The 26,905-nt window shown below is 36.3% G+C and overlaps 1 protein-coding gene and 1 pseudogene across 1 annotated transcript; one reads left to right on the forward strand and one right to left on the reverse strand.

Moving 5' to 3' along the window:
* Positions 1–615, reverse strand: LOC125218352. Its single transcript, XM_048120006.1, has one exon. The coding sequence runs from the start codon at positions 613–615 to the stop codon at positions 1–3; it is 615 nt and encodes a 204-aa protein (XP_047975963.1).
* A 10,917-nt stretch (positions 616–11,532) lies between these two features.
* LOC125218370 lies at positions 11,533–12,991 on the forward strand (annotated as a pseudogene).
* Positions 12,992–26,905: the final 13,914 nt, after the last annotated feature.

Consider the following 26,905-nt stretch of genomic DNA (forward strand, 5'->3'; position numbering starts at 1 on the left):
TCAAGCTTGAATGACAACCTTAGGAGTCTTGGAGCTCCGGAACACCTTCATCGGGCTCGGAAAATGCCAGAATTTAGCCCTCGCCGGTGACGCAGCGGCGTCGTCACGGCGGCGGAACATCCCCGACGCCATCGCCGACGAGGCGCCGACGTTGACCGATCTTGATCTCGACACCATCCTCACGTAGTCTTCAATCCTATCATTGCTCTCCAAGCTCTCCTCATCGTTAACTATAACACTCTGCTCGCTCTTCGGCTTGGGCGGAAGCTCGGCTCTCTTCGTCTTGCTCCTCTTCAGCATGGAGAGGAACGACGGCGTCCTGGCGCTGCCGCTGCTGCCGGGGGTGTCCTCTCCGTGTTTGGAGCGGAAGAAGGGAACGGCGACGGACCTGGAGCGGCGGAAGGAGGGCTCGGCATCGACGAGGTTGGAGGAGGAGGAGGACGAGGACGAGGAGGAGGATTCGGCGGAGCAGGAGCAGGGGCGGGCGGTGTGGCAGCTGGGGCAGAGGCTGCCGAGGCGGTCGCGGAGGCAGGCGGGGCAGATGCCGCTGCGCCTCCGCTTCGAGGGGTGTTTCGGGCATTTCCAGACCTCTTCATCGCCGACGTACACCGCCATTGAAACGCTGCGTTTCGGTTAGTGATGATTTTGCTCTGTTTTGGTTAGGATAGAAGAAATGGTTTTAATGTGTTTAATTTTGTGAGGCAATATGTATATATAAATGGAGTGGAGTGTGTATGCGTGTGAGTGGAGAGGGGTAATGGTTGACCAAGACTGGAATTAGTAAATTCTGGCATACTGAAACTCAAGGAACGCGTTTGAGTGGTTTTAGCGCTTTGGATTTGTGTATATTGGTATTACGTCTTAACATTGCTTAGTGAATTTTATAACTGGCTGGCTATGTTTTTTTATTAGCCACGTTTTAAGTAAAACAAAGTATTAAACGTGTTGATAAAAATAGCCTTATGAGGGTGCATAAAATATGTGAGGACGTTGCCACTATGGAGGTGTTGACAATTAAAAACTTCACTAGATTTGGAGGCGGCTATGTTACTAATAAAAAAGAGAGAGATGAATCAAACCATAAACGGAATCATAGAACGAAACACTCCCTTCGTCTACGAATAAATATTCTAAGTTGATCCGGCTCATATTTTTATAAACTTCGAAAATATAAACTTTGGAAACGGCACGGATATTAATGTAAAATTAGTAAAGTAAAAAAGGATAAAGTAATTTGTACGTAGATAGTTATCTATCTTATCAAACATAATTTAAGACTAAAAATTATTTCAATCTCTAGTCTTTAAAAAGTAGTTATATATTATTTATTTTGTGTCGTACACCAATATTAGTCTATATATATTTATAGTAAGTTTTTCTTTCTCTAATGACATGATCTTATTTTCCACTAGTAGTATTACTTTAACAACTTTTTTTTCTTATCTTTTATTTTACTATGAATTTTTAATATATGCAATCTTTCCCATCCAAACAACTAAAATTATTTTTTATAAACAGTATATATTATTATTATTATTATTATTATTTATTTCCAACTTTAATCTTAAATTATCAAATTATTCGGATTAACATGTTTGGGTCCCAAAAATATGTCCATGAGAGGGAGAGCGTTTCTGGCTTTGAATGAATATATCATATATGCATTCTAGTTAATGTGACTGGGCCGACGTTTGGACTCGATTTAGATGTGCGATATGGGCTGTGGAAACACACAAACGTTTATTGTGTGGATTTAATAAGGCAAAACACACACTTGTACCAGTATGAAGTTATGGAAATTTGTTTTAACAAATTTAAAGGTTTTCGGAACCAAGCTAGTTTTGAAATTTTGAGAAAATGATGATGATTTTATTTTAATTATTAATAGTGGATTTGAATTATAGGGGTGCGTTAGGCTCCTTTGCACCCTAAGTGTCCTATTTCCTTCTTAATCTCAGCCCTTGGATCCTTGAATTGGATGGTTGTGATCAATGCATTATTAGTCTATAATGTTGCATTATTAGCCGTTGTGCATTATTAGAATGAAAATGTGCATTATTAGTCTATAATGTTGCATTATTAGCCGCTGTGCATTATTAGAATGAAAATGTGCATTATTAAATGACACGTGGCATTAATCTAACCGTCAGATGACAAAATCGTGGGACTAGGTGATTCACTTGGATTTTACATGAATTTAGAGGGTAGTTTTACTTGGTTTTGATCATATATTGTGTACTTTGAGACATGGTTATAGCTACTTCTCTATTATGTTGGTATTTTGACCATTTTGTGAAGAATGTGTAGAAAAATGTACAAAATATGTGGATGTGCAGCTGCTCAATGTTCTAGACAGCTTATCTGGAGATTTTGAAGTCCGATTCGCATGTAATACATACCATTCTCTTCGTCTTCGAAAGAGCTTCGCGTGGATATCTTAAACGTCTCAATCGGAGTTCGGTAGAAGAAGTTATGGCCGTTTTACCAAGACTGCGCAGTGCAGTGACATAGCTGGCGACCCGCCAGTTTGCATACAAACGAACCTGGTGACCCGCCAGCAATCCACGAAAAAAACGCCGTAAGCAGCTGGCGACTCGCCAGCTTCGACGCACACCCAACCTGGCGACCCGCCAGCTTCGTCGGACAGCTTATTTCGGGCCCAAAGTCAACCCTAGGTATATATATGCCTAGGAAACGCCTCCAAACACAACTTACACGCCTTCAACCCCAAAAATACTACTTTTTCACCTAGGAAGAAGAGAAGAACGAGCAGAGGACGAGTATTCATCGCAAGATTGAAGACGAGACCTCCAATCCGCCCAATCCAATTCTAGGAGTTTCTACTTTTAGTTTTATTCTTGTTCAAACAATGTTTTTGAATATTTCTTTGACTTTTGTGTTGAACATGAGTAGCTAAATCCTTCGTAGAGTTCTACGGGGGAGATACAATGATTCTTATGTTTAATTGATTTCCTTTTTCTATGCCTTGGCTCATGTGGTTATTTTGATTTCTTCTGTGCTTATACATTTATTTGACTGATCACCTTATAAATGCATGTGGATTTTACTACAAGAACTGAGAAGTGAGTAGTTTAATTTGAAAGAGAAGAAATTGACGTCTTTGCCAATATAATCGAGAGATTTGAGCCTTTGAATGAAGCTAAGTATCTTAGGAGCTATTAGGAGTTGTTGCCTTAGTTCTAGGAAGGAGACTTCGGTTCTAGGTAGCAATCTACAAATTATATGCTTTGAGAAAAGATATAGTTTTACCTTAGTGATAGCTTAATAACCCTTGAGACCCTTTGTTGGCATAGTTAGGAAGTTAGTTGAGCATAGGATAGTTGTTATCGATCCCGTAGGATTCTACCTTCTCATCCTTAATCTACATCCGTTTTCTCTTGTTGCGAACAGAGTAACTTTGAATGATCAAGAACGAGAGGATTGATAGAGAAGAGAAGATTGATAGTCTATTTGAGAGAGAACCGAAATCTTATTCAATATCAGTGGAAGTTTACAATTCTAGATTACTCTCAACAAATGAGCCAACTAATCTACTTATACTATCAAGAAGAAAACCAAGTGAAGAGCTTCACTCAGAAACGGTTACAACAACTCAAATGGCTAGTGGCTCAACTAACTTTTGAGCTTCTTGATCCTATGGTGTAATCCCCAACTTTAGCTCCCATACACCCTCACTGCTACGCTCAGCCATACTTCATAACAATCTCCACCTTGGCTGAGATAGCAAAGCTAGAAGTCTATTGCATACAAACTCACAAGTCTGCAGCAGTAATCAAATTTGTCCTTGCTCAGAGGTTTAGTGAGCATATCAGCAGGGTTGTGAGCCGTATCAATCTTGATCACCTTCACCCTTCCGCTCTCCACCTCATCTCTGATAAAATGCAGCCTCACATCTATGTGTTTGCTGCGTTCATGGAACATTTGGTGCCTAGCAAGACACAGTGCACCACTGTTATCACAGTGCACTGCCACACTTTTCTGTTCCACTCCAAACTCAGACACAAGTCCAAGCAGCCACTTGCTCTCTTTCACTGCTGAAGTTAAAGCAATATACTCAGCCTCCGTTGTTGAAAGTGCCACCACATTCTGCAAACTTGACTTCCAACAAATAGCTGATCCAAACAAGGTGAAAATATACCCAGTTTGTGACCTTCTTGTGTCAAGGTTTGCCGCATAGTCAGAGTCACAAAAGCCAACCAGAGGTTCCCCATCAGCTCCACCTTCATCAGTGAACAAAATAGCCAGCTTATCTGCACCTCCTAGATACCTCAAAGTCCACTTCAATGCACTCCAATGCTGTCTCCCAAAACCGGCCATGTATCTGCTTGTTGTGCTTATAGCATGTGCTATATCAGGCCTTGTGCATATCATCATGTACATCAAGCTGCCAACAATGTTGGAGTAAGGAATCAACTCCATTTCTCCCTTCTCCTCATCTGTCTTAGCCTTCTGATCACTTGACAACTTGAAGTGCATTGCCATTGGAGTAGCTACTTTCTTCATGTTCTCAACTCTGAATTTCTTCAAGGTTTTCTGAATATAATCAGTCTGGAACAACCATAGCTTTTTCTTACTCCTATCTCTGACTATATCCATCCCTAAGATCTTTCTTGCATTGCCAAGATCCTTCATCTCAAAATTTGCTTTCAGTTGCATCTTGACCTTTCTGACTTCCTCAACATCTGGACCAGATAACAACATATCATCGACATATAAAAGCAGATACACAGGTGCCTTCTTGTTCTGCTTCTTCACAAAGACACAGCTATCATAAAGAGATCTACAAAATCCCAACTTTGCCAAAAAGGCTGAGCCATATATATAGTTTCTTCCAGTTCCCCATTAAGGAAGGCTGTCTTCACATCCAACTGCTCCAGTTCCCAATCTCTCTTGGCTACAACTGCTAGCAACACTCGAATGGAATTATGTTTCACAACTGGAGAATAAACCTCATTAAAGTCTATCCCTTCTTGCTGGTTGAAACCCTTTGCAACAAGCCAAGCCTTAAATCTTATTTTCTGAGATCCAGCTGACTCTATCTTCTTTTTGTACACCCATTTGCACCCAACGATTTTTCTAAATTCAGCTTTCTCCACCAGAACCCAGGTCTTGTTGCTAATTAGTGACTCAAACTCTTCTTTCATGGCTTGTATCCACAGCTCCCTTTCTGGCCCACTTACTGCCTCAGCATAAGAACTAGGCTCAGCAAGCTCTATCTCCTCAGCAACATGTAGAGCATAGTATAGCATCTCATAATCATTGAACCTAGCTGGAACCTTGACATTAGCCCTTCTAGGCCTGTCCCTAGCTATCTGATATTCCTGCGGGGAAGGGCTCTGATGATGCTGCTGAGTCCCATCTGTACCTATCTGATCTCCCTGAATTTCATCATCCTCATCAGAGGCTGACTTTCCATCATCTGGGAAAATATCAGCCAAAGCCTCTGCCTGAGTGTGACCAGAATCTGCAGCTTCCACACCAGCCTTTTTCTTTAATAATGGCATGTTGTCTTCAATAAAAACAACATCTCTGCTGATAAGTATCTTATTGTTTCCAGGCTCAATGCACCATAGCCTATATCCTTTTACTCCTTTCTGATACCCAATCATAACACACTGCAGTGCTCTTGCATTCAACTTTCCCTGCTTCAAGTGTGCAAAAGCCTTGCATCCAAAAGGCTTCAATCTAGAATAGTCTGGTTTAGTTCCATACCATCTCTCATCCGGTATTGAACCTCCAATCCCAGAAGAAGGACATTTGTTGATTAAGTAGGCTGCTGTGGATACTGCCTCTGCCCAAAAATGCTTGCCAGCTCCAGAAGATGACAGAAGACACCTTACTCTTTCTAACAATGTGCGGTTCATTCTTTCTGCAACCCCATTTTGTTGTGGGTTTGCAGGGACTGTCCTATGCCTCCTTATCCCTTTTTCTAGGCAGAAGGCATCAAAATCTTTAGACAAATACTCTAAGCCATTGTCTGTTCTAAGCACCTTAGGAGCAATTCCCTTTTCATTCTCCATTTCTTTGCACCAAGTTTTAAAAGTGGTGAATGCTTCAGATTTTTCTTTCAAGATATATACCCAGACTTTCCTAGAGAAATCATCTATTATGGACATATAGTACTTCCCTCCACCTAGACTCTTAACTTGAGATGGGCCCCATAAATCTGAATGTATGTAATCAAGAGGTGATGTTGAAGTATGATTACCTGCTGGAAATGACAGTTTCTTGGCCTTTCCAAGCAAGCAGTCCTCACATTTCTCCATTCTTGCTGTGCTTCCTACTTCAATCACCTTCTTGCTGATCATGGCCTTAAGAGTACCCTCAGCAGGATGCCCAAGCCTCTGGTGCCAGCTGCTCAAATCATTTTTGACAACAGAGTGAGACTCTCCAGTAATGACAGTAGCCTGCAGATAATACAAGCTACCTGCCCTTTTGGCTACCATCTTGACATCTTGCCCTTTACATACTTTCATCTCTCCATTTTCAGAGACAAAACAATAGCCCTTTCTTGCAAGAGTCCCAAGAGACACAAGGTTTCTCTTGACTTCAGGAATGAACCTCACCTCAGACAGAATTATCAGAGAACCATCATTCATTCTGAGCTTTATACTTCCTACTCCTCTGATGCTGCAAGTGTTCTCATTCCCTAGCAGTACTGATCCACTGAACTCAGCCAAATCTTGAAACCATTCTAAGTGTGGGCACATATGGAAGGAGCATCCAGAATCCATGATCCAAGAATTCTTCTCAATTCTGTCTACCACATTCATCACTTCAGCAGCTTCATCTCCATCACTGCTGATTACATTGGTATGGGATTGACTTTCTAAACCTGCTTCTTGCAAGCATACTTGATCCTTCTTTAGATGCCAGGAGCTTCTTGCACCGTGCTTAAGAGCAGTCTCTTTAGCTCGAATTCTCCAACCTTGGCCTCCTCAACTTTCTTCTTGAATTTTTTCTTGTTGAATTTCTTGATGTTGAGAGACTCGGGGTGAGAATCATTAACCTTCGAGCTCCCTCTGCACTCTTGGCCATGAGTGCAGCATGAACTTCATTTAGTGTAATAGCCTTATCCCTTCCATAGAGAATGGCATCTCTTAGCGATCATATGAACTTGGTAAAGCATTGAGTACCAAGATTGCCTTGTCTTCATCAGCGATCTTCACATCAACTGCCTCAAGATCATCAATAGATTTACTAAAATCTTCCAACGTTCGACAATAGCAGATGCGGTTGTTTCCCCTTGAACTTCGCGCAATACCTTATCCCCAAGGCATAGAATCACCGCGCTATGAGCCCTTAACTGCATCTCATCGAGCTTTGCTTGAGCCTTCTCATCTAAGGCCGGTGTCTTCCCTTTCTCCTCTGAATCCGCAGAAGTCAGAACTGCTGCCAAGCCTTGCTGAACCAAAACCGCCCTCATCTTCATCTTCCACAAGCCATAATCGTTCTTCCCAGTGAACTTTTCTGCCTCGAGCCTTGCTGCCATGGCTCGACGTTGATCAATCAAGCTTCCCACAGACGGCGCCAATTGTTGCGAACGAGGTAACTTTGAATGATCAAGAACGAGAGGATTGATAGAAAGAAGATTGATAGTCTATTTGAGAGAACGAAATCTTATTCAATATCGGTGGAAGTTTACAATTCTAGATTACTCTCAACAAATGAGCAACTAATCTACTTATACTATCAGAAGAAAACCAAGTGAAGAGCTTCACTCGAAACGGTTACAACAACTCAAATGGCTAGTGGCTCAACTAACTTTTGAGCTTCTTGATCCTATGGTGTAATCCCCAACTTTAGCTCCCATACACCCTCACTATCGCTCGACCATACTTCATAACATCTCTTATTTGCTTTAGTTCTTTATTTGTTTTTAATTGTTTTTACCTTACTTTTAAATAGATTTAGGAAACCCAAAAATCCGATTTATCTAGATAGTAGTTGAGGTTGGTTCGTGGTAATTAGGTTGGCACTCATTTCTCATGGAACGATACTCTTTCTTCTATTTGCTACATTAGTCACGTACACTTGCGGATATACTTGTGTTAAAAATAAATTGAGTCACTAGGATTAAGAAGGAAAAATGACAAAAGATATGAAAATGAGATAAATTAAAACTGTATTTTTTATATATATATATAATTATGAGCCTAAGTTTATGAATCTCAATCCATACCCACTTTTTATCACTATTGGCCTGGGCCGTGCTGGGTTGGATCAGCCAAACGAATGCCAGAAAAGGCCTATCATGTTAACATTATATTTTTGAATTCAATTTGATTACATGAGTATTCCTTGAAAACTGGTAGTCTACATCGAGTGACTTAGCTAACACACATAGTATTTGACTAGGACTAATTAATTTATCATAAGAATACAATTTTAAAGTATTTAATATTCTCAGCATAATCTTTTTTAAGTTGCAAGAAACATTTGCTGCACTTATCTATAAGTATTTTTTATATAATAATCAAAGACAACCTAATCACGCTAACTACATTTCCGTAATTCAGTTCACTGAATAATTATAATCTGTTGTATCATGAGTAATGGCGTTTAGGTTGAAGTCAATTACTTTCTCTATCATCAGAAGACAAAATAACAATTATTTTTTTAATATCACCAATGGTGGTTGATCCATGCTGACGGGATCGTTCGACCACTCATTTAATCCTTTAATATTGAGATTTAATCTTTCCAAAAGAAAATAAAAGGAATTTAAAAATTTTAAAAAAATGGGAAATTGATAAGAATTATACTTATGTTAGATTATTCATGAGAATATTTCAAATTCAACTCTCCAAGCATATTTTAAGTTAATTAATTAAATCATCGAGGATTTACTTAATATATATACAGTATTGACTATTCCAAAGTAAATCGCAAATGATAAAGATAAAGCATTTACGATTAAGTTTGGAATATTTAGTTCAACTGCATTGATTTTTTTCATATTTAACGAAAATTGAGATTATTATTTATATTATGATAACGAGAATTCCAAGCTTTCCTTTTTAATCCTATTCTCTTGTGATTTAAATTATTCTCACCGAATATTTATATTTTATAGATCAAATCGCGAATGAATGGCCTCGGCATTATGAATAAAGATCTTTTGAGGGGGCAAAAACTATGTATTATTAATTGCAAATAATGAACATCTAACTATCATTAATTAGGCGGTTCGTGATTAGACTTTATCACATGTTTGACATAAACATTGTCTGAAATGGAATTAGGGATTATAATAAGATCATGTATGAGTCCTTTATTAGAATAATATATATAATTAAAATCAGTTAGCCGATTAAACAAAGTGCATTTTATACAATTGAACTAATCATTAGGGTATGGCAAGGATTCATTCCTAACTGAAATGTTAAAAACAAAATATTATTGTGAGTTGTGACGGCTATCGGCTATAGACATTAGGGTATGGCAAGACTCAAGTAGCATAGAGAGAAATAGGGTACTTCGAGAGAAGACGCGCTAGAAGTATTTCAAAATCATTAATTATGTGGTTCTAAATATATCATTTATGTTTAAAAAATGATTAATTTTTGGTGTCTCGGCTAAAAATAAAGAACACAAATAGAAGAGTCCCAAATAAGCAAAAATATTAAGATGTAATCGACATATTTGTCTTGAACTTAACGTCGCTTTTCTTTGTGTCCAAATATTTGCCATTCATCAAAACTTTTCAACGCAAGTAAGTGCTTCTTCAATTTTGTGTCCTTGTGCAATGTATTTGTTGTGACGTATGTAGGTGTCGTGCATGTGTAACCACGTGTGGATTTGCTGGCTCGCTGCCTTTTTGCCGTTAGTTGTTTTTCTATATGTAATGAAATTGCTGTTTTGCTCGTATTAGTATAAGTTTTGTCTTTGTTGTTTGTACTGTGGGCGCCGCATTTTGGCTCACTGCTTTTCTGGTGGCTTGTAGCATTTGATGAGCCATCTAAGGGATCAATGCAAAATATAGATACGTTTATCGACTGCCTCCACCTAACAAATTTGGGTATGAAAGCTTGATTAAAAAAATTGAGTACAAACTACATATATAGTCAGTCACAATTAATAAGATACTAACATATGCACTCATATATACCTTCCAAACAGTGATGAAACACACTTACCCTCCACTCTCTACATGCTATAGACTGGCTTTGTGATGAGAAAAAACTCCCAAGAAAATGGACTTAATTTCAACCGGTCACACTAACTATAACCCCTAATTAAGATAATCTCACAACCAAATACTATAATAAATAGCAACACAAAGTGTTTTCCCACTTGTATTCTATTCTAAAGTTGTTTCTTGCACTCCATTGCATTCTTTTTGGCCTACCCCCGCCAAATAACATCATTAATTAAGAAGAAAAATATATGAATAACTTAAGTGGGCTTCCTGAAAGATACTAATTAAGATAGTGCCTTTCAATTTTTAATTCACTATTCATCAATATATTAAAGCGAATGGATGTTGAATTTATATTGAATTCCACTTCAATAACCCATCTCGATACGCTTTCAATCATAATTTTTAATATATCGAAATTTAAATACATGTGGAAATTTATGTAAAAATATTATTATCCCAACATGAACAAAATGTGAGGGGATGCTCGTGGAAAATGAGTTACATATCACTTCACAATTCTTACACCTCATATTTATAGATAGCCCAGGCCCCAGCTGGTCGTTATACAACTTTCTTTTAAATAAAGCCAACCTAGCTAGTTAAAAAAAGACATTTGTTTAGTTTGAATACAGCTAAAAGTTTAATTGTGGAGAGTTGTTAGTCCTAACAAATGATGATTAGGCGATAAACTGAAGAACAACAATTTATAAATAATTACTACAATTTAGTAATTCGAAACTGAAATGTCTCAGAAATTAGAATTGAAATAACCAAATAATCTTGAAAAGAACAGAGAAAGATACATTGCAAAGAAAGTTGAATTTAACTATCAGTCCATGACTCATGAGCTCAATCAAACCTACAACAAAATTTCTTTTAAAAATTTAGGAAAGAAACACAATCCTAAGTTTATTGAGCTACTGATTAAATTACTATTGGTATCTGAATTTTAGTTTAGTACTACTACTTTATCTTATGGTCAATATATAAAAGTCCAGACTGATAAATGGAAAAAATTTAAGACTCGATTCCCCAACTACCAATAATAAAGCTGAACTGGAAATAATGATTATTGTCAACTGAACCTATTTAAAATAGTATCATTTCTATAATAAGCATTAAAATAAAATGAATAGATTCTTCAGTACAACTAAGAAAGGAATCAACATAATACCCCAACTCACTAATCTAATCACCTAATACTTAATTTATTGAGCACTAAACTTTAGAAAGATCTTATATTATGCTCAGTAACATAATATTCCTATTTTCTTTAACAATGATATGACATTTATCATGATATATTGGACATAATAAACACTTATCGTCTTAATCGATAAGATCAAGTCGAGAATATATATCAAGCCATGAAAATGAAAGGCAGCAAACTAACAATCTATATAATATTGGTATTAGAAATTTAGAATACTCTCTCTCCGTCCTACTTTAAGTCCGATTTTATTTTTGAAATCTCATTTTAAGAGTCCGATTAATATTATAATTTAATAAAGTTCACATTCCACTCACTATTTCCACTCACATTTTATTATAAAACAATATATAAAAATAGGATTCACGTTCCACTATTTTTTTTCATTAATTTTTCTTTATATTTCTTAAAACTCGCTACGAACTCAACCTAGATTCTCAGAAAGTGGGACGTGAGGAGTATAATAAAGAAAGTAAGGTGTGGGCTCAGGGTCGGAGCTAGGCCCGGGACTTTGTGTATGTATGTAGACATTATTTATAAGATTAAAAGATAAGAACAAGTTTGAGACCCCCAAACTACCCACCCACCCTTGCGCACACAGTCATACTCATACACCGCCTCCACTTGAAAACTTTCCAGACTCCACTTTTCCTTTTTTTCCTCCAATATAGCATTAACTTTCCTATACAAAACGCACGCACACACCACCATTTTCCCACAGTAATAAGCAATTCATCTGATAAACACTCTCTCTGTATCTCTCTCAAAGGGGAAATATAATGGCGATTGAGAACCAAGAAACCCCTGTTTGTGAAGTTGTGTGATTGAACAGGAAGGTGATGAGGAAGAGAACAGATGGCCGCCATGGCTGAAGCCTCTGCTGAAGGAGCAGTTCTTCGTGCAATGCAAATTCCAAGGCAAAGGCGTCACCAACACCTGCCAAGTTTGCGATCGCAGCCTCCTCGACTCCTTCCGCTTCTGCTCCCTCGGCTGCAAGGTAGTAACAAGGGTGCGTGTGTTGTCCTAGTCGTGATATTCGCTTTAAGTTTTTGTTAAAATTGATTGAGAAAAAAGGTCAAATGAGGGTTTGACTGATTGATTGCATTCAGTGATAATTGGCTATCTTGATTGATTATTGATTATTGATTTTCAGATTGTTGGGACATCGAAGAACTTCCCAAAGATTCGGACGGAGAAGAAGAGGGTGACCTCCGAGTCATCGGAGGACTCGTACAGCAGCAGCGGGTAGCCATAGCCGGGAATACGAGCAGGTTTCCCAGCTTCACGCCATCAACGCCGCCGCGTACGGCGCTGAATTTCCGGTCTGCGAAGAGGAGAAAGGGTATTCCTCATAGGTCTCCAATGGGTCTCATGGTAGAAATATAGGGTAACTTAAAGTTAAAACTCTGCTTAACCTTATGAAGAAGAAGAAGAAGAAAAGATAGGTGTGTTTGTGATACTCAAGTATTAGTAGTTTTCCTACTACATTGTAAATAGAAGCAACTATTGTATAGAAATGTGAAATATAGACCAGACTAGAAACAAAAAATAAGACAATGTGTAAAGTTTAGTGTTGAACTTGAGTTCTATGAGAAATATATACTCTACTTTGTATATTTTGGGGATTGAGTACTCCAAATTTGGATTGATTGAATCCAAATTTCAGTTAAGCGTCAATCGGTATGGAAGTAACAAAATCTTGTTGAACTCAAATTGCCACAAAATGGGTATTTTCTTTTTAGTTTTTTGGGCAAGTACGAAATGACAAGAGACATTTCATAGAAACTAGAGATATGTGTCTATATATCTAATTTATGGCGATATTGTCATGTTTTGTAATTTCAATTAATTGCGTTGATATGTGTTCAAGAATAGTAGGGCACTATTTGATCTTGTTACACATGTTAATGGTCCATGATTTGGGAAATAATGTGTACATTTTGGTTTGGAGTTATTGGACTTTTTTTGGGTGAATTTTTATGTGAAAATAATAGGACCACTCTATACTATACTAGCTAGGGAGAAACTTCCTTTGACTTAGAAATGTGGATTTGTTTTGAAAGATTTTTTTATTAATTTTGTTGATTAATGAGGTTTTGTTGTGACCGGCACATAAACAATTAACTTCCTTCGTTACAAACAACAATTAGAGATAACAACTCTAGCCACTAAAATAATAACAAATGTAGAGTATTTGATAGGACGTTCTTATCCTATAGTATTAAAAATGAAATAACAAATACTACTTTGTTATATTGAAATGCTAAATTTGGAGTGATGTTACTAGCTAGGTAACTTTCAAAAGGGACCCATGGTTGAGAAAATATTAGTAACAAGCATTTTGATGATGGATATGTGTCAATAGGTGATTGGTGGTACGTGTGACAGGTGTCTTGATTCTCGGAATCCAGACTTAGGTTCACGCCGTCCTTGGTTATAATTTGGTTTTCTCAAGTTGCATTTAAAGTAGGGCCATATTCATTTATTGCCGTTGATTTGATCAAATAATGCATTATTTTGGAAATGGTAGGCTTACTTTTCTTTAGCAACTGAATTTTTCATATGATTGGATTATCGTACTTTGGTTGAATGAATGACTGGATTATGTATATCTATATCTACACATTTGATCAAATAAAATGTTTGTTCGGCTGCAGAAATATCTACCCTTGTGTCTAATAATAATAATGAGCTCATTTTATCATTTTAATATATTCTATAAAAATGAAGTCATTTTCATTTTTAAGAAAAGTCAATATATTTCTTTTTAAATTTTTTCTCTCTCTTTCTTTTATTTTCTCTACTTTTTCCTCTTAGCTTTATTATCTTTTATTTAATACTCCCTCCGTCTCCATAGTAATAAAGACGTTTCTTTCTGCATTTAATATAAGAAAAATTGTGTTAAGTTGATTAAATAAAGAATAATAAAGTATAAAATGAAAAAGGTAGAGAAATGGAGATAGAGTAAAGTAAGTGAGAAGAAATGTTCCACTACTATGAACGTATCAAAAGGCAAAACGACTCACCGACTATAGAATGGAGGGAGTACATTACACATCATTTTCTTAATCTCGCTTAAAAAAATGCCAAAAAAAATGCCCTTTCTCGTTGTGGAACGGAGGGAGTATTATGATGCAATAATGTGATTCTTCTAATAAGAAGAATAATTGTTGTGATAATTCTTTAATTGTTTTTTAATTCAACTTATGGTAGTTTCAATTTTTTCCAGTCACCATGATATTAGTACTGCTTGCTGTGAAGCAAAATGTGCTTGACCGACTTTTCACATTTTTTATTGCACATTTAATTGCTCCCTGGCGCTAAAGATATTAGCAATAAGGGCCCTTTTCGAATCCATCTTAAAGGGCCCTTTTCCAAATCCATCTCGATCTATCTTTATTGTTTACCACGTCGAGGCCTATTCCAGCTATCTCCCTGAATGAAGTCCATCCCAGTCTATCTCAAAGCTATCTCATTTTATTTAACACTATTTTTGTATTTTACTTTTAGTTGTTAGTGTGAAATAAAATGATATAAAATAGCAAGAAAAATAAATTAATAAAAAACAAATTTCATTAAAAAGAAAATAACCTACATTTATAAAAAATACAGAAACAAATAAACTAAAAATATTAACAAAAAATATTAAAAATATTGTCACTAGAGAAGAGTAAAATGTAGAGTGAGTGATTCACTTGGATTTTACATGATTTTAGAGGGTAGTTTTACTTGGTTTTGATCATATATTGTGAACTTTGAGACATGGTTATAGCTACTTCTCTATTATGTTGGTATTTTGACCATTTTGTGAAGAATGTGTAGAAAAATGTACAAAATATGTGGATGTACAGCTGCTCAATGTTCGAGACAGCTTTTCTGGAGATTTTGAAGTCCAATTCGCATGTAATGTATACCATTCTCTTCGTCTTCGAAAGAGCTTCACGTGGATATCTTAAACGTCTCAATCGGAGTTCGGTAGAAGAAGTTATGACCGTTTTACCAAGACTGACGTAGATAGTGCGGACCCGCCGTCGCATGCAAACGAACTCGCGACCCGCAGCAAAACACGAAAAAACGCGTAAGCAGCTGGCGACTCGCCAGCTCGACGCACACCAACCTGGCGACCCGCTAGCTTCGTGGACAACTTATTTCGGCCCAAAGTCAACCCTAGGTATATATATGCCTAGGAAACGCCTCCAAAAACAACTTACACGTCTCCTACCCCAAATATACCACTTTTTCACCTAGGAAGAAGAGAAGAACGAGCAGAGGACAGTATTCATCGCAAGATTGAAGACGAGGCCTCCAATCCGCCCAATCCAATTCTAGGAGTTTCTACTTTTAGTTTTATTCTTGTTCAAACAATGTTTTTGAATATTTCTTTGAATATTTCTTTGACTTTTGTGATGAACATGAGTAGCTAAATCCTTCGTAGAGTTCAACGGGGGAGATACAATGATTCTTATGTTTAATTGATTTCCTTTTTCTATGCCTTGGCTCATGTGGTTATTTTGATTTCTTATGTGCTTATACATTTATTTGACTGATCACGGTATAAATGCATGTGGATTTTACTACAAGAACTGAGAAGTGAGTAGTTTAATTTGAAAGAGAAGAAATTGACGTCTTTGCCAATATAATCGAGAGATTTGAGCCTTTGAATGAAGCTAAGTATCTTAGGAGCTATTAGGAGTTGTTGCCTTAGTTCTAGGAAGGAGACTTCGGTTCAAGGTAGGAATCTACAAATTATATGCTTTGAGAAAAGATATAGTTTTACCTTAGTGATAGCTTAATAACCCTTGAGACCCTTTGTTGGCATAGTTTGGAAATTAGTTGGGCATAGGATAGTTGTTATCGATCCCGTAGGATTCTACCCTTCTCATCTTTGATCTACATCCGTTTTCTTATTTGCTTTTAGTTCTCTAGTTGTTTTTAATTGTTTTTACCTTGCTTTTAAATAGATTTAGAAAAACCAAAATTCCGATTCATCTAGATAGTAGTTGAGGTTGGTTCGTGGTAATTAGGTTGACACTCATTGTTCCGTGGATATGATACTTTTGCTTACTATTTGCTACATTAGCCCTGTACACTTGCGGGTATACTTGTGTTAAAAATAAGTTGAGTCGTGAGATGAAATAAAATGGGATTAAATGTGAATAATTGGTGGGAAATGGAGTGTATAAAGAGTATAAAAAATGAATTAAAAAAAAAACAAAAATAAAATCGGTTGAGGCTTAATATCGGCTCAAGGCCGGAGGCTTTGGGGTGGGGAATCGGCCCTCCCCACAATGATGACCTAGGAGAGCCGATGAGGGGGCCGATAAATAGGCTCTTGCTATTGGCCCCCATTGCCAATGCCCTAAGAGTACTATTTTTTTATTATAATTTACGTCAACTACTATATTTTTTATATTTTGTAAAATCCATATAAAAAATAAATAAGACTTCTGACTATAGACAAATAGAGTATTTTTTTTACTTTTTTAATGGTATATTTAAAATTCTTATTTGATTTTTATAAATTTTATGGTATATTTATATATTTATACTCCTCCGCCTCACTATAGTAGAGACATTTCGACTTTGACGATTTGTTTTAAAAAATGAAATAAATAGTTAAAGTCGCTATAGACTAACAGTAATATATTTCCTACTTCACTCTCTCTCAACTTTTACTATTTATTATAATTTTATTTAAAACGAGTGTCAAAACTGAAATGTCACTACTACAATACCGAGGGAGTATATGTTTTAAAAATGAATAAAAAATTTTAAATTTAAATTGTATCACTATTTTTTGTTTAAATCAAGTAATTTTTGTGTTATAATAAAACTCTTATTTTCGATTAATTAAGTATGAATTTAGTTAAGATTACATTCACACCCGCCTAATATATTTACGTGTATAATTTAAAATAGGCATCACTACAATTAAACTTAAAGATATGATAACAAAAAACAGAAACATGAAGTAAATAATTACCAATCCAAAAGAACCATCACAGTATTACTCACTACTATAACAATATCTTTGCATGACGACACCGATAAACGATAAAAACATAAATACACCAAGTAATTAATTTCAGCCCATAAGTACAATCACTGTATCACCCACTACTGTGGTATTTTAGCATCACACAAAAAAAATAGCATTGACTTTTAATGATATCACGTGTCAAAAAACTGTTATAAATTTAGGTAAATAAATATTAGTTGCTTCAACCTATGCGTCTATATATTTTATTAGAATAAAAAAAAATGTAGTACTCCTACTACATAAATTTGTTTACTTGCAAAAATTAATACAGCCTCTAATTATTGTCACTAAATTTTCTTACGTGATTAATTTTGTAACACGCATAGTTACCCCTTACAAGATATCACGGTTTTATTTGATTAATTACATTTTTAATGTTCACAGTTCTTTAAAACTCATGTCACTATTGAGTACTGAAAATTTGAAACATAAATTTGTTATAATATCAACTGTCACATGATTAATGTTATGCTATCATTTACAATTTGTTATATATATATAACTCAAATTTACCAGTTATCACCATATAGTATGCAATGGAGTCAACATCATTAGACATGTTACCAAATCTACAGACATTTCCAAAACAATACAGTGTATTTTACATGCAACACATCCATTTATCTGGTTGTTTGCTATACTATAATTACTTATGTATGCACTTGTAATTAATTAATTTTTTTATAATTAGCTAACATGTCCAAAATTGCTTTGCTTAAAATAAGTGAAACTATGTAGTATTCACTTTGTGGGTATAGTGAAAAAGCCAAGTAAGAGAGCACTGGAAAAAAAGAGGAATGTGATAGATATGTGAATCAGTCTCCACTCAAGTAATTATTTAATATGGTAGTCAATAAAGTCAATAAATAAAATGTTAATGTTTTAGATGATGACGAATATATACGCCCTACTACACTTAGAAGTTAGAACTATGAAACTTCCTTTAAATAAAATACGATAACTAGTGGAATAATCTATATTGTTAGAATATTTTGCTTGCCATGATGTCATTAGATAATGGCCTTTATATTTACTATGGTAGTCGTCGATCGACAATAATAAAAGAATAATCAGTTGACTAATTTATTAGTTGAACCACTGCATCTACTTTGTATAGCAAATTAACATACACGATGTGTCCCTATTTTTTGGGATGTTTTTGACTTTCTTGACTTTTAAAATAATTTCTATACTTTCTATGATCATACAAACGTTAATACACGTGAAAATAATTTTCAACAAAAAAGAAAAAGAAAAAGCCAACGTGACTTTTGAATATGAGAAATTTTTCTTTTTCCATTACTAGTAACTTTGTTCAATATGAAGACACAATATTTGATTTAGCTAGATTTCATTTTCCATGGGCCACAAGGCCTGCAAGACTTATAGATTACTAATATAAAATCATTGGCCCTTTGAATTTAGTTTCAATAGGCCAATATGGTGAATTCAATCCATAGATTGTAAAATTCTTTGGAACTCACATTATTTCTATATAGGATTACCACACAAAAAGCTTTTACTAGTATAGTTATTGTCTATATTGAACTGTCAGTTCTTTTAACGTCACATTGTATTTATAGTTTCTAAAACTAGAAATTGAGAAATGGAACCAGAACAAGAAATTGGGGGAGGTGGCGACTTGATCACTATAATTAGGTTGGAATACGGATATCGGGTTTTGGATTTACCCGCATCTGACCAACCCAGGGTTTGGATACCCAATATCCAATTTAGGTTTGGTAGGGGAGGGATTGAAATTTGAGATAACTAATTGGATAACCCGAATGGAAGGTATTTCCCAAATCCCAAATTTTTATCATTTAAAAGCATTTTTAAATTAGTTTGGTCGTTAGCAATGTTTGCTTCTATATTTTGCTTAGTTGTTTAATGACTTTTACGTATTTGATACAGATATCTCTATGAATATTCCATCTACCCTATTATTTAATTAGTAATTAATTTAGCATATCTTTCCTATATTTTCCAAAAATATCTCTTAGATATTTTGTCTTGCTCATTAAGTTAGTATCCATATTATAAATAGGGCTATTGTTATTATCATTATTCAATCAAGAAATACAATTTCTTTTATCTTTTTTTTTATCGCGATTTCAATTGTATTGATCTTGGTTTGATGACGAGCAAAGCTCCCATCCCCTCGCTACCTTTATCTCTCCGATGATCGCCTCTGACCCGAAATCTTGTTAAGAGAAATCATATCTTAACAAGGTTTCCCATTCTCAACTCATGGCCAAAGTCAATCTTCGCTTCATGGTCGAGATATCGCAGCAACCGACGGCTTGAATAATCCGCAGTGGAGTACATTCTTGCTAAGCTCTCCCCCCTGAGACCTGATCGATGGGCTTAAGCATGGGCATCAACCACGCACCCTTCGGCTCCACCCAACTGATCCAGCCTGACACGCTTACACCGCACCGCTCAACTACCCTACCAATCACCTTCCGCACCATCTGACCACTTTAGAAAATTTAAGCACCATTGCCAACAATATTTGCCCCGGGCAACAACCATACCAACCGCCCCCTTCCCCACTGACGCTTGAATGGCAAGAATCAGAACCGGAGATGCAAGATTGGCAGGAACAACATCAGCCCCACACGCGACGTCAAACAAGCCGACCCTCCCCCTACGCCAACAATCGCTCAGCCGTACACCAATATCCGTTATATCCCCTATGTGGTGTATCCATAATTTCATCTCTTTCCCATATTTTTCCAATATATCTCTTGAGATATTTTTCTTGCTCATTAAGTTAGTATCCTATTATAAATAGGCTATTGTTATTATCATTATTCAATCAAGAAATCAATTTCCTTTATCTTATTTTTATTTATTTCAATTAGATTGATCGACGGCAAGTCCGATACCTCATCTACCTTATCCCTCCACGATCGCCCCCGCGACCGAATCTTGTTAAGAGAAATCATATCTTAAAATTTGGGGCTTCCATTGAACTCATGGTTGAAGTCAATCTTTCTTCGGTGGTAATATCGCAAGCATATATGGCTCGAATGACTTCAAAAGAGAATGTTGGAGAATATTATTGCTGGTTCACCCGAACCCAGACCGCTGATTGAGCATGAGCGTAGGGCACCCGCCATGCTCCCTCCAGGCCCGAACCGATCCACCCGACGGCCCCGTTTTACACCGCCACACAGCAGCCCCTTTACCACCCTACACTTGCAGAACCGAGCTCCGGGCCCTTTAAATTCGGATGACCCTCATCCGCGAGCCCCTCGCCCAACCGCGACTCTTGTTGGTATCCACGAATCCATCAAGACCTTGTTGGTACCCGCCAACACCGACTTTGATCAACCGCCCAACACCTACATGGAGTCATACTCGCCGCCGCAAATTCCCTACTCCGGAAACCATCGAGAGCACGACTACCGCCCTGGCCGCCATATACGGACCGAATCACATGAGCAAGAAATTGCTCCTGAGATATCATTCGTGGGAGCGAATAGCTCCCTCACGCTCCCCTTCCCTTGACCTTCCGCTCGCATTCACTGCGCCAACAACGCCGAGACCATATTCTTTTTGGGACCCCCCAAATAGACCCCAAACGAAATATTAATTCCCAACGCCTCACAATATTGGAGGGAGGGGCGGGAAAGAGAATCACTTGGCCCGATTTGGGCCACATTTGACATCATATGGGAGAAGAGTGTTAATACAAAAGGATCTAAAGACCCCCCAAACATCACATGCTCGAGAATGATCTCGTTGAAAATATCGGTCGAGGTGATATATCGGTTTTCCAAAAAGAGCCCCGAAAGAGTGTTGTGTGAAAACGTTGTCCCCCCCTCTTGGAATTTTCTTTAGTGATGATGATGTTGTTTTTCTTCGCCAAAAGGGGGTGGATGGCAGGGGATGACTTTTGGGAAAAAATAAAAGGGGAAAATAGATGAGGAGGGTAGAGCTAATTTCTTAGGTAACTCATGAAGTTTCGATCCTAAAATTTAATTTAACCCAATACCCTAGAAACTACCTTAGCCCTGACACTGGGAGAGGTCAAGCTTTTAAGGAAATATAAGTGATGTTAGAGTTTGTATCCCAAATCACCTTTGAGTGATTGAATAATGTTAAAACTCTTATTTTATTTTCCAAAAGGAATAAAGAATTTTTGTCATAATTTTTTATTTTTACATTTAATGGATGTTTTTTAAATATTTAAATGTAAAGAATTAAACAAGTCTAAGTCTTTGTTTTAGTAGCCGGTTTTGGCCTTACTTTAAGGTAATACGGTCGCTAAACAAAGAAAAAGAATTTTCACAACCTAGATAGGTTTAAAACCCTATGGGAAAGGTTGCAATATCACCCATTATTTCTCCCACCAAATAAGATGCTTGGTGTGGTATACCCTAAATGGATCAAACAAAAAAAATTTTTATGCTATTTTAAAAAGGGGGTCTGAATTTTTTCTCAATCAATGTTTGAGTTTAAAAGTCGGGTTTTGAATCCCCTTTTTTTTAAAAAAGGGGGGGTTTTTAACCCAAAAACCTGGTTTTTTTATTAATATCTAGGTGCTGGGTTGATTATGTTGAATCGTGGGTGATCTCTTTTTGATAACATCCTCAAGAAAGCAAATAAGGTTTTATTATTCAACTTAGCTTTTGGAGTTTAATTAATTATAATAAAAATAATTTTTTTCTTGTTAAGTCCCCCCTTTGGAATAAATGAGATATTGATTAATTAAGTCCAAAAAAGCAAAAATTTAATTTAAATTTAAATGTTTTTATCTTAACCCCGGAAATAAATATCAGTAATAAAACCCAAAATCTTATAATTTCGGATTTGAGGGAGTAATATTATTTTAAAGTTTCCCTAATATTCTAATTTTAAGCTTATAAAATTGGGGTTTTAAATTTTAAATTAGAAATAATTGGGGGAAATCCTATTCAAAGCCTTCCATGATCCCTGCCGGCCCCCTTATTTTTATAAATTAGAATAAAGAAAATATATCAATTATACTCAAAATTTTTTCCCCTTCCCGGGTGGGAATTTTTTTCCGGGGGTAGGATTTTTTCTTTATTTAAGTCCCAGATAGGGTGAATCAGCCCACCGATTCATTTCTTTTGGGAACCGGAGAAGATCCGTGGTTTTGTACTAAAGATCTTCCCTGGAGAAGGGCAATTTTGATTTTTTGAGAATCTCAAGGGATAATGGCTAAACCCTAAAAAACATTTTTTGGTTTAATTAATTTAAAGCATGTTTTATTGGGTTTTGAGCATGATACATGTGATAATTAGCAATAAATTTTTCTAAAAAATCCAAATGGATCAAAATTTTTATGTAATTGATTTTTGTGGCTTCCCGCCCAACCCCCTTCTGTGATGCACAGATCTTGGATACTAACGATGTTTTCTTATTGGGTCATTTTTGGGTAAATATTTGACTGAAATCAGCACTCGGGGGGAAAATGCTGAGGAGAAATGGGGACCCAATTTTTTTCTCGGTATGTTTAACAGTATGCGATAGTGGGGGATTTACAAAAACCATCTTTTTCTTGATCCGGGGGGGGGAGGGCTGAAAGCTTGTGTTCGTGATACTCTTCATTGTGTCGTGGTTCCCACCTTGAGGACAAGGTGGATTTTAACGCGGGGAGTTGATACGAGATATCTCTATGAATATTCCCTCTACCCTATTATTTAATTAGTTATTAATTTATCATATCTTTCCCATATTTTACAATATATCTCTAGGATATTTTGTCTTGCTCATTAAGTTAGTATCCCTATTTCCTTTATCTTATTTTTATTGCTTATTTCAATTCGTATTGATCTTGGTTTGATCGACGGCAAAGCTCCCGCGACTACCTCGTCTACCTTTTATCCCTCCAACGATCGCCTCACGCGACCTGGAATCTTGTTAAGAGAAATCATATCTTAACAGTATTTCACAATCAACTCATGTGGTTTTTATATTTTATTTAATTATTTTGACTTTTGAATTATATTATTGGTTGCTTCTACGGTTATATTAAATGTGTAAGTCTTATTATTTTACTTACATATTGCATAACCAATCCCCAAAAATATAATCGTATACTTTAAAATAAATGAAACATTAAAGATATTAGTCAATTTAAATATTTCTATATTTATATTAATATATAAAATTTGAATTTTTTTATTAGTTATTAACGCATGTAAAGAGTCGGGCATTTGGATACCGTCGTCGGGTATGGATACCGGCGGATATTGGAGTACCTGAAAATATATCGGGGTGGATTTTGGATAGACATTTCGATGATTTTCGGTTTAGTACCAACTTTCGGTCGGATATCCACGGATACCGTATTCCCCTAACTATAATAGTAAAGCTTTATCAACGATGTCACAAAACCATGCTTGAAATGAAAACACCTGAAAAAATATGTCATCTTTGATATATAGTTTGTTATCGTAAAATATCTTTGATGTTGTTTGGATCGACTGCAACAGTAGTTTGATATTGGCCAGCTTTGACTCAAGCACTGTACGGATTTATTTCTTGGTCACTTCCAAAAGGCCTCAAATTAATTGGAGTTGGGCATGAATTATATAGCCTTTCAATTTCCCTCAAACACCGATGTGTGATATGTTATGTAGAGCGATGCATCCAAACTTGTTAACGAGTGGAATTTATTAAACAGTCGTGAACACATATATTGTAACTAAGTATAATGAAACAAGGAAGAGATACAATGAGGGTAAAGACAGCCAATATTTGGGAGATCGGCAGCCAAAAAGAGCTCGAGGGGTCGTCCGAGTGAGCGGCCAGCGGCAACACTAAGATGAGGACACCGTAGAGGATAAGCGGCCACTGCAAGATCTTGATGCAGGAGTTGTCCTCCTCCGTGGACAGCGATATTTCGATCCTGATCACTGGGATCAAGAGCAGCATTTTGAAGATGCAGATAACTATGTTGACAAACTTCATCCTTCTTTTTAATTTGTAGGGTTTCAGAGAGTGAAATGGAGAAGGGAATTGTAAATTGTTTCTATTAAGTGCGTGAGATGATAAAAGGATTTGACTAGATATGATCCGTATTGCTTAATCACATTTACAAGAAAGAAATTTTTTGAGCATAATCACATTGGATTCGTTATTAACAATTTGACATAGTAATAATAAACAAGATTATTATTTTCCAACCTTGTCTGGAGTTGCACAGCTATACCTCTACTCATTCATCCATGAATTTTATCGATTGTCATATTTGAGCTTCTTTTTCTTGTTCCACATTTCAAAAATTTGAGAGTATAATAGTATGATATATTTCCCATTTTATATTCAGTCAATGCATTTTATTCAAATTTTGGTAATACTTAGCATGTATATTTGTATTTATTATGATAGTAAAGAAGGTTAGAATTTAAGGTTTCTATTTTTAATATACATAATTTAGAGCTTGGAGCATAAAGTTCGGAGGATTATTGTTTTTCTAAATATACTTTTACTTGATTTTATTACAAAAATCAAAATCTGGGGAACTGATATGGGCTATGGAAAATGAAGAAGAAAGAGGCTTAACGCTGTTAAACATTACCACAAGGGTAAACAATTGGTAAGTATATAGACTCGAGCCCACGAGGAGTTGTTGCAATGCACTCTTTGTTTCATGTACAACAAAGAGGATGAGGTTGCTACTGTCTTCTCACTTCTCTTTTAATATGAGAATTAAAACTAAATTGAAAAGACTAATCCATATGATATATATCTGCATTTGAAATCGAATTAGCGACAATGCAAAATAACCTATCATTTAGAGACAAAAAAATTGAGACGCAGTTACTAATGTTCGGAAATTTTTAAAAATAATCATAATTTAGGATGCAAAAGAAAACGTCATCACTAAGTTGATGGCAAATTATCTTAATCTTTTGCTTTTTTGAGCTTCTATTTGTGTCCGTTGGTTCAAAGTTGTGGACTCAAGAATATGTTGGAAGTCTCTAATATACTACTCGATAGGAAACAAGATCCTATCGGCGTAGAAGAGGACACGCGAACAATGAATTTGTGAACAAAAAGCAAAATATCAACCCTAACGCGAGGCTAGGGTTTCGAGAGCACCAAGATGAGAAAAAGTGTGTTTATTACTTTAATTCTCAATGACTCGATCTATGAGAATTTCGTAATTTATGAATTCCCCTACTTGATTCGGACTTACGATTCGGGAAAGAATCAAGAATAAAACCCGAAAAGATTTGACTCTATCATGAAATAAAATAGTTCATGCGAAATAAGGAAACAAAATAAAAACAAATAAAAAACAAATCAAAATAATCATATCTCTAATATCGACATAGTCTCGATATTTGGCAGATCGGGAGCGTTCTCGTGTCGATCCTTCTTGGCTGCTCACGGTCTTGGCCCGCCCTCGAACCGTCTTCGTCTCCCTATCCCGCGGTTGTCGCTGCATGGGTTCATGCAACCCCCTTCATCATTGCTCCCCGTCTCTCGTTGATCAGGGTCGTATCATACTCCCTCCGTTTTATAATAGTGAAGACATTTCTTTTCGACACGCGACTTAAGAAAAAATTGTATTAATAAGTAAAGTAAAAGAAGAATAAAAAGTAGGAAATTAAAAATGTAGAGAGAAAGAGAGAATAAAGTAAAACAGAGTAAAGTAATGAGAAAATGCTATTGACTTTTACTAAAAGAGAACTAACTTACTGCTATAACATACTAAAACATGCATAACGACTCAATCTAAGCGGAGGGACGGAGTACTACACTACTAGTACCGGAGTATTTCTAGTTGACTTGAGTTTCAACTTCAGATTACATGACTATTGAATTAGTTTATTGATACAAAAAGCTATACGTTTTCATACTCCAAGCATATGTTAATGAAATATACGCCCAAGCATGACCTTTTAGCGCTGTAATATAATAATTCCAAAGAAACTTTAAAGATTCGCAAACTCCACATAATCAATATTCTTAAATTTGATTTATCTCGATTGGTACAACTAACTTGGTTGCTGCAACAAAGACGTTATTCAGTTGATATTATTTATTTCGTCATATAAAGTGACATTGAATGGTTGGGGCGAGAGATTAATGGAGGAATAAAGAGGAAAAGATAAAGGTTAGTCAATGATAAGGTATACCAATCAAAACATACTCTTTAATTTCCCTTTTGTTCCTTTCCATTATAAACTCCTTTATCATTCCCCTCACGCTTTCAGCTCCACATTCCTCTCAACATAAGCTAAAATCAACACCAAATTTCTCTCAAATCATAATCCGTAGAAAATTATGAATACGCTAGCCATCGGCAGCCGCATCAAGGATTGTTCTAAAGGATTCTGCAGCTTCTTCTGCCCGCAGTGGTGCTACATAGTCTTCCTCCTCCTCCGCCGCCGCCACCGTCAGAATACCTCCCCGACGACGGAAGCTCCGGCCCCGACTTCTCTCCCTTCATCATCACAATCATCGGCTTCTTGGCCGCCGCCTTGCTCCTCCTCAGCTACCA

This window comes from Salvia hispanica, chromosome 4, assembly GCF_023119035.1.
Source record: "Salvia hispanica cultivar TCC Black 2014 chromosome 4, UniMelb_Shisp_WGS_1.0, whole genome shotgun sequence".
Classification (NCBI taxonomy): Eukaryota; Viridiplantae; Streptophyta; class Magnoliopsida; order Lamiales; family Lamiaceae; genus Salvia; species Salvia hispanica.